The sequence below is a fragment of the Elephantulus edwardii genome, unplaced genomic scaffold, assembly GCF_000299155.1.
Source record: "Elephantulus edwardii isolate Elephantulus edwardi_28Jun2011 unplaced genomic scaffold, EleEdw1.0 scaffold00017, whole genome shotgun sequence".
In the NCBI taxonomy this organism is placed as follows: domain Eukaryota; kingdom Metazoa; phylum Chordata; class Mammalia; order Macroscelidea; family Macroscelididae; genus Elephantulus; species Elephantulus edwardii.
Window position 1 is genome coordinate 25,334,828 of NW_006399767.1, and position 12,591 is coordinate 25,347,418.

At 42.2% G+C, this 12,591-nt stretch overlaps 1 protein-coding gene across 1 annotated transcript in view; it reads left to right on the top strand.

Moving 5' to 3' along the window:
• The window catches only part of LOC102853800 (HLA class II histocompatibility antigen, DRB1-1 beta chain-like), a 62,094-nt gene that overhangs the window by 13,390 nt on the left and 36,113 nt on the right, over window positions 1-12,591 (top strand). The window contains exons 2-5 of the mRNA XM_006882177.1: window positions 6,136-6,402; window positions 9,028-9,309; window positions 9,969-10,079; window positions 10,554-10,577. Coding sequence (XP_006882239.1) covers window positions 6,136-6,402; window positions 9,028-9,309; window positions 9,969-10,079; window positions 10,554-10,577 — 684 coding nt within the window. The remainder of the gene's footprint in view (window positions 1-6,135; window positions 6,403-9,027; window positions 9,310-9,968; window positions 10,080-10,553; window positions 10,578-12,591) is intronic.

Here is a 12,591-nt window from a genome sequence, read left to right on the forward strand (position 1 = left end):
GCATAACAAGTGATTGTGAAGACCATGGCCTGTATCAGACACACCTTAGTCTCCAGAGAGACACCATTGCTCTTCAGTACTTTGGAGAGGTCCCTAACTGCAGATTTTCCCATGGCAATGCGCATTAGCACGATTAAATGTTCTAGGATTCCCATTCTTTTCAGAGTCAGCCACAGTTCGTTATGATCCACGCAGTCAAATGCCTTTGCATAATCAATGAAACACAGATAGACATTGGTACCAGTAGCAAGAAAATTAAAAGACATATTGTGATGGGAAAGTCTGCTATTAGGGACTTCTCCAAAGTACTGAAGAGCAATGGTGTCTCTCTGGAGACTAAGGTGCGCCTAGTACAGGCCATGGTCTTTGCAATCACTTGTTATGCATCAGAGAGTTGCACGACGACTAGGGATGATAGGAAAATTGATGACTTTGAGGTGTGGTGCTGGAGAAGAGTATTGAGTGTACCATGGACTGCTAGGAAAACAAACAGATTCCTCCTAGAGAGGGTTAAACCAGGCTGCTCTTTGGAGGAAAGGATCCTGGGGCTTCTTCTGACATACTTTGGTCATGTTGTAAGGAGAGACTTGTCCTTGGAGAAGGACATCATGCTTGGGAAGGTGGAGGGACAGCGCAGGAGGGGAGGCCCTCTATGAGGTGGATTGATTCAGTAACTGGGGTAATCAGGATGGGTGTATCAGAGACAGTGAGATTGGCACAGGACAGAGCAAAGTTTAAGGCTGTTGTACATAGGATCGCTATGAGTCGCAAGCAACTCGACAGCACATAACAACAACAGCAACAACAGTGCCAAGCTTGTTGAATGTAGATCTGAGTTAGAAAAAAATGACAATTTCTATCTTTTCTCTATAATGATGTTTCCTATTGGACCAGTGATGTTGATTTTTGTTTTCTTGATACTGAGAGGTTATTAAGCTTTCATTTTCTCCCATTTCAGCTTGCCTATGATGAACATAAGTCACTGATACAAAGAGATTTCTAAACCAGCCAGGGATCCTATCTCTGGTTACCCATACTTTCCTTTTTAAGAAACTAATGGTCTAGTAAAATATTCCTTTAAGCATTATGGATTTTGCACTTTTCCATTAATATTCCTTTTTCTGCTTTTGTTTTGATGAAAATACATACAATACAGCAAATACCAATTTAACACTCTCTCTCTCTCTATCTCTATCTATATCTATATATAATTCAGTGACATTAATTACTATTATCTTTGTTTTGGAAATTAGAATACCTTTTCTCTAATACAGTACAGCTTTTTACACTCTCTCACCAGACATTACAAATATTGTTTGTTGATGTTTCAGAATCCAGTACCAGTATAGAACTTTTTCCCAGGGAAAGACATTTTTTCTGGACCAATAATTTTGAAAGATATAATGTTAGCAAATTTCCCGTGTAATTTTTTTATCTACTTCATATTTAGCATTGACTTTTTCACCACAGACCTTTCACATAGTTCTCACCCAGAGATAATTTTGTCTCTCAGGAGGCTTTTAGCAATGCCTGCAGACACTTTCATTTATTGCAGCTGTTGAGATATTGCTGGTTTCAGGTGGGTTGTTGTTGTTAAGTGCCATCAAGTCGAAGGCGACTCATAGCGACCCTATAAAGGAGAGTCCTCAATGCTTGAGTGTCTTTCATTCTCTCTCCAGGTTCATAGGGTTTCCGGAGGCAAGCTATTATGGAAGTGGATGCTGCTCCTGCTTCCAAGCTTGTTTTAAACGGGGAGCTCCACCCCACAGCGTCTCCATTGGGTAACCAATCATTACGCATTTGACACATCAGTGTCACAGTGTTCAGCCTCACAGCAAGCACAAGTTACCGCTGCACGGCAAGTGGACACACCAGGGCTATACGACCTCAAGGAATATTTGAACAAAAACAATGAAAGACAGGCCCGAGGGCCGTGGATTGAAAGTCACCCACCTTTAGCTTGGTAGCATCGCTTTTGTTAAACACTTTACAAAATTTAGGAGGTTTTCTGTCCACTTCAAGGAATTATTTAGTCCAAAATAACAATGTGGTCAAGATTGCAAACTCTAGCTTGCACTGTGCTACCTTGAAATCTCGATACTCCCATGTTACACAAACGTATATTTCTTGATTCATTTTTTTCATAGTTTACTTTAGCTTGTTCCTCTTACAAAATTATAGAAAGTTTACCACTTTCTTGTTTTCATTCATTTAATGCCAAATCAATTCTTAACTATCTTTTCTGTCCTCTGTAATGGTTTTCAATATGCAATGAGCTCTTGGTCATCACCATCTCTGCTTACTTTCAACAACTTGCCTTTATAGTGTTGAGTCATATACCTACAAGTTTTTGAGTATTCAGGAAGCTCTGGTGGCTAAGAGTAAGCAATTGCACTGCCAATACAAAGGGAGGAAGTTCAAATCCAGTAGCTCCTCTGGGGGAGATGGTCAATTTCCTCCTGTAGGATTTACTGCCTCTTGAAAAGTCCCCAAAGCTGCTGCAGCATCAGTTATGAATTGGCTCTGATTTGATGGCACAAAACAACAACAACAATGTTTCCTAATGTTGTTGTTGTTATGTGCTGTGAAGTCACCTGAAACTCGTAGTGACCCATGTACAACAGCTCTGAACCCTGCCCTATCCTGAGCCACTCACTCTGACACACCTACTGCCATTACCCCAGTTACCGTGTCAATCCATCTCATCGAGTGTCTTTCTTTCCTGAGCTGTCCCACCTCCCTTCCAAATATGAAGTCATTTTCCAAGGACTGGTCCTTCCTTGCAACAAGCTCAAAATATGTGAGACAGAACTTCAAAATTTTTGCCTGTAAGGAGTAGCTTGGTTTCACCCTCTCCAAGGCAGACCTGTTTACTCTCTTGGCAGTTCATTGTATGTTCAATACTCTTCTCCAATACCACAACTCAAAGGTATAAATTCTTCTATCATCCTTATTCATTGTCTAAGCTGTCTAATGTATAGGAAGTAATTGCAATGAACAAGGCTTGGATCCGGCGCACCTTAGTCTCCACATTGGCATCGTTGCTCTTTAGCACTTTGGAGAGATACTTGACAACAGATTTTCCTAATGCAATTTCTCTTTGGATTTCCTGACTGCTTGCTGGTGCCAGGAGTGTTGACTGTGGAACCAAGTAGTCTGAAATTGTTAGCAATCTCAATCTCTTCTCTGCCTATCATAGTGCTGCTAATTGGCCTACTGATTAAAATCTTTGTTTTCTTGATAATGAGCTTCAATCCATCCTAAAGATGTAGTCTGTGACCTTCTGCAGCAAATGCTTTACATTCTCCTCAGTAGGAGGCTAAATTGTATCATTTGCAGAACATGGGTTGTTTTGGAGTCTTCCTCCAAACCTTATGCCACAATAATCTTCATAATGTCCAACATCTCAAACGATCTCTTTCATATATAGATTGAAAAGACATGGGGAAGGACACATCTCTGACCCAGTCCTTTATTGATTTTGGAACCATGCAGTTTTTCCTTGCTCTGTCCTGACAACTGCTTCTGGGTCCAAATACAGGTTTCACATGAGCACAATTGAGTGTTCTGGGATGCCCATTCTTTTCAAGGTTAGCCACAATTTGTTGTGACCCACATAGTCAAATAAATGCCTTTGCACTGTCAATGCAACACAGATCGACATTCCTCTTGTACTCTGCTCTCAGCCAAGATCCATCTGATATTGACCGTAATGTCTCTAGTGCCACAACGTCTTTGAAAACCAGCTTGTGTTTCTTGTAGTTCTCTGTTAATGTTCTGTTGCAGTCATTTTTATATCACCTTCAGCAGGATTTTGCTTGCATATGATATTAGTGATATTGTTCAATAATTTCCATACTCTGTCAGATCACCTCTTTTTGGAATGGGACTAAATTGGACCTCTTCCAGTCAGTTGACAACGTAGTTGACCTCCAGATTTCTTGGCACAACCTGGTGAACATGCCCAGGGCTGCATGTGTTTGTTGGAATATGCCAATTGGTACTCCATCAATTCCTGAGGTCTTGCTTTTTGCTAGTTCCTTCAGAGCAGTTTGAACTTCCTCTATCATCACCATTGCTTCTTGATCATATGTCATGTCATGAAATTCTTCTTTGTCAGACAATTCTTTTTGGTATGGTGACTGAATACTCCTTCCATCTTCTTTTACACTTCCTGGACCCTTCAATATTCTGCAGATAGCATCCTCAAATTTTGCAGTTTGAAATTTGAATTTATTCTTCTATTCCTTCAGCTTAAGGAACGCTGAGCAAGTTCATCACTTTTGATTTTATGACTCCAGCTCTTTGCCCATTTCATTATAATATATTGCTTTGTCTTCTTGAACTTCTTTTGACATCTTCCTTAACTTCTTGGGTTCACCTCTTTCTTTATCCCTCTGATTTCTTCCATTTTTTTTTTTTTTTTGGCTTCTTGCATTCTAGTGCTATGGTCAGAATCTGTTCTGACACCATCTCAGTCTTTTCTTCCTCCTTTGTTTTTTTAATGGCATTCTTCAATGACGATAATTTTAATATCATTCCACAGCTCTTCATTCATTAATGTTCAAGGCCTCCAACCTGTTTGTGAGATGGTTTTAAAATTCATTTGGGATAGATTCAAGGTCAAATTTTAGTTCTCGTGTATTTTTCTTTTCTTTTCACTGTCTTTAGCTTCATTTTGAACTTTCCTATGAGCAGTTGATGGTCTTTTCCATAATCGGCACCTGCCTAATTTTCATAGTTGATATTGAGCTTTTTCAACAATTCTTTCCACAGATGCAATCAATCTGATTGCTGCGTAGACCATCAGGTGATGCCCATGTACATAGTTATTATTTGTATTTGTTATAAAATGTATTTGCAATTAATTAAACCATTGATTGTTCAAAACTCTATTATTATTTGATCTCCAGCCTCATTTCTGTCACCAATCCATGTTTTCCCACTACTTCTCTTTGTTTCTTGCTTCCAAAGTTTTAATTCCAGTCACCCATTATTGTCAATTCATCTTGGTTGCATGATTCCCAGCTGCAAAATTTGGTAGAATCTGTTTCCTCCTCTTTGACTCTGTAATTTCCTTGTATACCGCACCTGAAATTGATTGTAAACACTGGGAAAGGAGTTGGAAGTCAGGTGTCTTGAATTCACCATCTGCACCTGGAGAAGATGGGCAATCTCCTTCCAGTAGATAAGGAGTTCTCTAGAGGGCGATGTGTGATTACCCTAATACTGTGTCATTAACAGAGTGTGTGTGTGTGTGTGTGTGTGTGTGTGTGTGTGTGTGAGAGAGAGAGAGAGAGAGAGAGAGAGAGAGAAAATTCACTCTACAGCATCTTGTGAAAGATGTTATTCTGTAATTCCATCCTTCTATATCATAGCAGTCTCGTGTGCTAAAGAATTCTACAAAGATTTCTCCTTTTTAAAGACATTTCTCCCTCTCATATCAATGGTAAGGGGCCCTCGTTGCTGAGTGCATCACAGGCGATGCTCCTGATGGAAAACCCAGTTCAAATTCACCCGCTGCTCTGCGGGGCGGAGACGGGCATTTTCCCTTCCTTGAGGTTTGACAATTTCCGAAATTCGATGTTAGATCTTCTGAGTCGGAATCCCCTTCAACGTGGTGGGCTGGGTTTCGGGTTTTTAGTATAAACGCTGTGTGTTTTTGGCTTTTATCCATTCTAAACCAACAAATAACCCCAACTCACTGCACTCAAGTAGGAACCGACTCTCCGAGACTCTAAATCTCTCTGGAAGAGATAGATGGTCTTTGTCCTGGAGCCGCTGGTTTATTTAATTTTAGTAAAATCCGAGCTCAGGCTTCACCTCCCGCAGGGTCTGAGCGGACAGGAGCTTTCAGAGCTTCTCTCCTCTGTTCCCAGCGGGCAGCCCAGGGCTGAGCAGGTCAGACAGAGAGAGGGAATGCAGGAGCAGGAGGGGCAGGGGCAGGGGCAAGGCAAGTTCAGGGGCAGGGCAGGGGCGGGGCAGGGGCAGGAGCAGGAGGGGCAGGGGCAGGTCAGGGTCAGGTCAGGGTCAGGTCAGAGGCAGGGGCAGGGGCAGGTCAGGGCAGGGGCAGGGCGTGTTGGAGGGCTGCAGGCTTCGTGGTCCTCACCTCATCTCTCTGTCCTGTCCCCGCAGCACATTTCCTGGAGCAGCTTAAGGCTGAGTGTCATTTCACCAACGGGACTGAGCGGGTGCGGCTTCTGGAGAGATACATCTACAACCGGGAGGAGGATGTGCGCTATGACAGTGACGTGGGCGAGTACAGGGCGGTGACGGAGCTGGGGCGGGCAGATGCCAAGCTCTGGAACAGCCAGAAGGAGCTCCTGGAGGACAGACGGGCCGCGGTGGAGAGGTGCAAACACAACTATGGGGTCCTTGACAACTTCCTGGTGCAGCGGCGAGGTGAGCGCGGCTGTGGGTGCGGGAGGAGGGGACCCCCAGTTGCCCCGGGGTCCCTGTGCGGGGAGTACGGGGGGGGCACAGGGCTGCAGTGACGGGGCTGAGATGGGGACACGGGGGGGGTGTTGGTGAGAGATTGGGGGAAGTAAAGTGAAGGTGTGGGGGGCTAGGCGACGTTTAGGGACGAAAAGATAAACTTACAGGACAGTGTGAGGTTAGTCAGGCGAGACCTTTCCTCGACCTGACTCTCCAGATCAAAGCAGTTGTTAGTGTTTTCTGCGAGCACGTTACATTTAGGGTGAACTGTCACAGGCATCAGTTTCTGTATCTGCAGAGTGTGGCGGGTGCTGCCCTGTGTCATCCAGGAGGTGACACAAATTCTGACGCATCTGAGACCTTTCCAGAGCTCCTTTTGAGTCTACATTTCCTTATTTTTTTTTTTAAAGTATATATACTTACGTAATTAGAACGACAGCGCAGGAGGGGAAGATCCTCTATGAGGTGGATTGATTCAGTGACTGGGGTAATTGTGATGGGAGTGTCAGAGACAGTGCGATTGGAACAGGACAGAGCAGAGTTTAGGGCTGTTGTACATAGGGTCGCTATGAGTCGCAAGCGACTCGACGGCACATAACAACAATTAGAACAAATATAGAACTAGGTTTTTTAATTATGCTTTGTTTCTTGAAATACTTCCGCTGCTATTCCCCCACCCCCCACCCCCGGTGCTATTTTTACGCACGAACAATAATTAAGTCATAATCTCTGTATCTTTGTAACAAAACTTGTCTTTTAAGCTCAATTGTTATTCAGTGTTTTTAAAAATTAGTGTGAGATTACTAAGTGTAAAGTTTATTTTTGTTTTCAATTTACTCTGTGGCTGTTAAATATTTTCATGTTTATTGGCCATCTTTAGTTACTAATCTATAGATTACCACCTCTTGATCACTGTCGTTAAGGTTCTAGGAGTTTTTCTGATAAGTTCTCCACAAGGTAAGATTATGAGGGCATTACTGAGATCTGACAATTGGCTCAGTTCTTTTCAGTAGTAAACTTTCAATCAATATATTAAATGAGATGTATTAAAATTTATGAAAAAATTACCATAAATAATGTTGTTGATGAGTACAGTAGATGGACCCCCAGCAAGTTTTCAGAAGCAGTAAATCAAAGAGGAGGAGATTGCCCATCCTTCTCCTGGCTGGTGGCCTCTAAGGGATTTCAGCACATATTATTGCCACTAGGCCAGCAGAGCTCCTTTCGTCAATATTAAATCTACTATTTCTTGTATTATGGCAATGTTTCCCAAACTTCTCCTTTAAAAACCCCAAAGCACCACCCCAAACCCCAAAGACCTGCTAGTATCAGGGTTTGTGCAAAGTGTGAAGAACATGCTTAATGACCTCACACCCAAACCTGATAAGCCAATTTAAAAAATTGTAAACAAAATAAAATTTAAAATAATACATATGTTTGTTTTGAGAAAACAATTTATCAAAACAGCAAATATTAGCACTTTAAAAGTTAAAAAACAGCACTTTTTGGTAATTTCTCTTTTAGAACTCATGCTGTCTCTGGATTCAACACACAGAGAAATTCCCCATCTAAATAAGTTTCTTTAAACATGTGTGCACATCAAGATCACGTGCTATTACTTCAGCCTCCTTTCTCCCCACCTGTCGCACTATTGTTTTCCCATCATCCATACTATTTTCAATCAGAGTACGTCTCAGCATAGGTCCCTAACATATGATGTTGATGTGTACTGCAAGTCGGAACTGATGCATATCTGACTCTCTACTGGGTTTTCAGAGACAGTGAATCTCATGGGACCAAATTGATCATCTTTCTCCTAAGATGCAGATGGTGGAGTTGAACCTAGTGCTTTAGTGTTGGCAGCATAACTCCTTAACGCTAATCCCCCAGAGCTCCCATCTAACACAATAGCTAACTTTCACTGTTTCATAATTAATTGCATCAATTCTCACACAACTCTAAAAAGTAAGCTGTTCTTTTTATCCATTTAGAGATGAGAAGGGAGCTCTGGTGGCAGAGACAGTAGGAACTGAGCTGCTAAGCCAAAGGCTGTACTTCTCTCTCCAGTGGTTCAAATCCACCTGTGACTCCACAGAAGAAAGACAAGCATCTGCTCCTTAGTGATTCACAGTTTGGAAATCAATGGAGGATCAGCTAGGGTTTGGTTGTGACTCCTCGTAAGTCCATAGCAGTGAGTTTATAAATGAGAAAGCTCATGTATAGAGGAATTAAAAAAGAACCAGCAGGCAAAATCCTCTCCTCGGGCCATCTAGTAAGAGATAACTCTAGACTTGAACCCAGCAATCCAGGCACTAAAACCAACACCTTTAATTAAACCTGGCATACCTTGCAAAAATTCTAAGCATACCTACAGTGATCAAATGATTGAAAACCCTACAATTCACTTATATGTCTCAAATCTAATGGCCACATGAAGTTCAGGGTCCATGAACTACTGACTTGTATCGCCATGTGTCCACCTCTAGGGAAGCCAGTCCAAGACATGTTCCTGGGTATAAAAACAGACAGATGCCTAGGCAAGCAAGAATTCCTCTGTGTTTCTCATTTACTGTCTCTGCCTTTCCTCTCCAGTGGAGCCTAAGGTGACTGTGTACCCTTCAAAGACGGAGCCCCTGCAGCACCACAACCTCCTGGTGTGCTCTGTGAGTGGTTTCTATCCAGGACACATTGAAGTCAAATGGTTCCGGAATGGCCAAGAAGAGGAGGCTGGGGTTGTGTCCACAGGACTGGTCCGCAATGGAGACTGGACCTTCCAGATGCTGGTGATGCTTGAAGCCGTCCCTCAGAGTGGAGAGGTTTACTCCTGCCAAGTGGAGCACCCGAGCCTGGAGAGCCCTGTCACCGTGGAATGGAGTGAGCAGTCATCTCATCTCATCTCATCAATTCCTCAGTCACCAAGCAGGGGGACTTGACTTATCCCTGAGGGCCAGGTCCTCCTCTTCCCACACTAGGTTTTCATTGGCTGTATATTCTCCTCTCCTTCAGCTCATGTCACAGAGAGTAGTTCTGTGATAATATTCACACATACATATTCCCTGTGGAGACAATGATACCCTCTGAGTCAGGAAAGGTTTGTCTTTATTTGGAATCCTCTCATAACAGCACACGTCATGGTCATGTTCATCACTGTAGGGAGCAGTTTCTGTCTCTCAAGCTAGATTTCTGCTTCCAGTACTTTGCTCTGCATTCTAGAGATTTTCACTGTGATCTAAGAGAGGAGCATCTTCTATAATGTTGGCCCTTCCTGGCCCGAAGGGATGCAATCTTAGCTCTGCTTTTCATTAGCTCTATCACAAGCTACTGAGTCTCAGGCTCCTCCCCTGTTGTTGTGGCAAATCTGATCTGAGCTCTGATGAGTGCAGTGACCACGCCTCCAACCTACTCAGTGTGTGTTTAAAACCTTTCTTCCCCTCAGCAGACTTCTTTCCAATTCTCAAACTGCTCACTCTCAGGAGACCAAATGTAAATGTTGGATTTGGGAACAAATCACTGAACGTGGCTTTTTCTCCTAGGAGCACAATCCGGATCTGCACAGAGCAAGATGCTGAGTGGCATCGGGGGCTTCGTTCTGGGGGTGCTCTTCCTCGGGGCGGGGCTGTTCATCCACTTCAGAAATCAGAAAGGTGAGGAGAATGCTGGTCGCTGAGATTCCCCATGGACTTCACTGAGGAGAGTCATGACTTCTCTAACCTAGTTTTCTATATACTGATGGCCTTGTACTGAGCTTTTGTGCTTTTGTCAATCCCAAATTTTACGACATAAAAAAAAAATCCCTGGTTCTTCTGTCAAAACACAGTGATTATAACGTGTCAGAGGTCCCCCCCCCAAAAAATGCTACTATGCCCTGAAATTTGAAGTAAAGACCAAATGAAAAAGGAGCTAGTGAGGCTAACACCATTATGCTAGACCCGTGTGGCCTCCGAGTGTTTCCATAGCCTGCTGGCCCTCAGACCCTGCTGTCTCCTCTGTGCTGTGTGCAGTGGCTTACAAATCATAGCAGAGGAGTCCAAGATGGGAGATTAAACTGAGAGCATGGGGTGTGGGGACAGATCTGCTCCTGTGTTTTATAAACACCTATCTTCCTTTCTCTTTCACAGGACACTCTGGAGTTCAGCCAACAGGTAATATACAGCAATCCTTTTTTTACCATTACATTTAGTTTCCTAAAATTAATAGTGAAAGTCATAGGACAGGAAACAGAAATACCACGGAAGACTTGATATTCTCACATACTTAGGACATAGTGCTAGGAGGTGCTATTTCTAGGAGAGGAATATGATGCTGGGAAGGGTGGAGGGTTGGTGAAGGAGAGGAAGACCCTCAACCAGGTGAATTGACATTGTGACTGCTGCAATGGGCTCTTGTGTGTCAGGAAGTGTGAGGTTGGCTCAGGATAAGACTAGGTTTAGATGTTTTATTCATAGTGTCATTATGAGTAGTCCTCTACTTGGTGACACCTAACAATAACAATAATAATAATAATAATAACAACAACACTACTGTGGAGCCTGACTTCTGAACAGACAACTTATGTCAAAGATTCAGTGACAGAGAATTAAGGGATTTTTTCCCCTTCTTTACTACCTTGCCAACCCCAGTAGACACCCTCAGTTAATAGACAACAACGTGGAAACAGCCCAAATGTCCAACCACAAATGAATGGATTTACATTCACACAATGGAATACTATGCAGCAATGAATTATTTTGTAAATTACTACCTAACGTGGGAGGGACTGGAGAGCATTATGCTGAGTGAACTAACTCAGACCTACAAGGATAAATATTGTATAAAACCATTATTGTAGAATGAGTATAAGGATCCAAGAAGGGTGGGAGAGGGTGGAAGCAGAGGGATGTGGATGTGCAGGCGGAAGGACATTTATCATCGGGTCCTACAATTTGATGGGTGGAGGGGTGATGGAAATGGAAAGAATTTGTTTGCATTTATATTCAAATTTTGTAAATAACCCCATAGTGGGAAAAGGAAACAACTTAAGGGAAAATAAAAAAGATACAAATATGAAAAAAAAATGCTAGGGAAATATAGGAAGCATTGGTGGTAAGGAATTACACTACCTCTTCAAAAGGTACAAAGTTCAAATCCACCAGTTGCTCTGCAAGAGAAAGATGGACAATCACTTCTTGTGCAATTTACTGCCTCTGAAAACCCTCTGATGGCGGTGAGCTATGAGGCAGTTCCAACTTGAAAAAAATACAGGAAAATATACTTGTGTCTTTGTATGATGTGATGTTTCTCAAGTTGGAACTGACCTATAACTGAGCCTCCAGCAGGTTTTCAAAGGTTATAAATCACATGGAAGGTGATTTTTCACCTTCATTGTGCAGAGCGATTAGTAGATTTGAATCATGTCCTTTGGTTGGCAATGCAATTCTGTACCCCTAGGCACTGAGCTTCATTTACATAGTATCTAGCTGAATTGGTATGTATTTTGCAAACTTCTTCTCTTTCCTTTGTTTCCCATCTCTGTTAACGTTCAATAATGATTTTATCTGTATTTAAACTGCTTTTTAAAATGTGTAATCTTATGCCTTTATCGTCTTTTTGGGGCTGACTTATGTCACTCAGAATAATGTGCTCTAATTTCATCCATGCCATGAAGCATTTCACAAGTTCTTGGTCACTATTTATTGATAGATAATACTCCATTGTGTTAATGTGCCAGTTTTTGTACCTACGAGTAACTAGCTTTTCAAAATTAACATATACTGATGGTTAAATTTCAGTCACTGTGTAGCATATTCTAATTGCATCAATCCTCACATAATCGTAAAAAATATAGATAAAAAGAGAGCTCTAGTCTAGTGGGGTTAAACATTGTGCTGTTTACCCAAAAGTGGAAACTTTCTGGCAGTTTGAATCCACCAGTAGCTTTAAAGGAGAAAGATGAGAAAACTCTTGTGTGATTTACAACCTCTAAATACTCACGGGAGGGTGAGCTATGTATGAGTTAGTACCAACACAACTCCAGTAAATAATTAGGTCCCTCATCATCATTTGTTCTAGAGTTGTCATGATGTGCATTCTTTCACATAGTTGTGATTTTATTTTATGTTATTATTTTTTTTGTAATGTTTAAAGCCTTCCCTGACTGGGAATCGAACCCCGGCCACG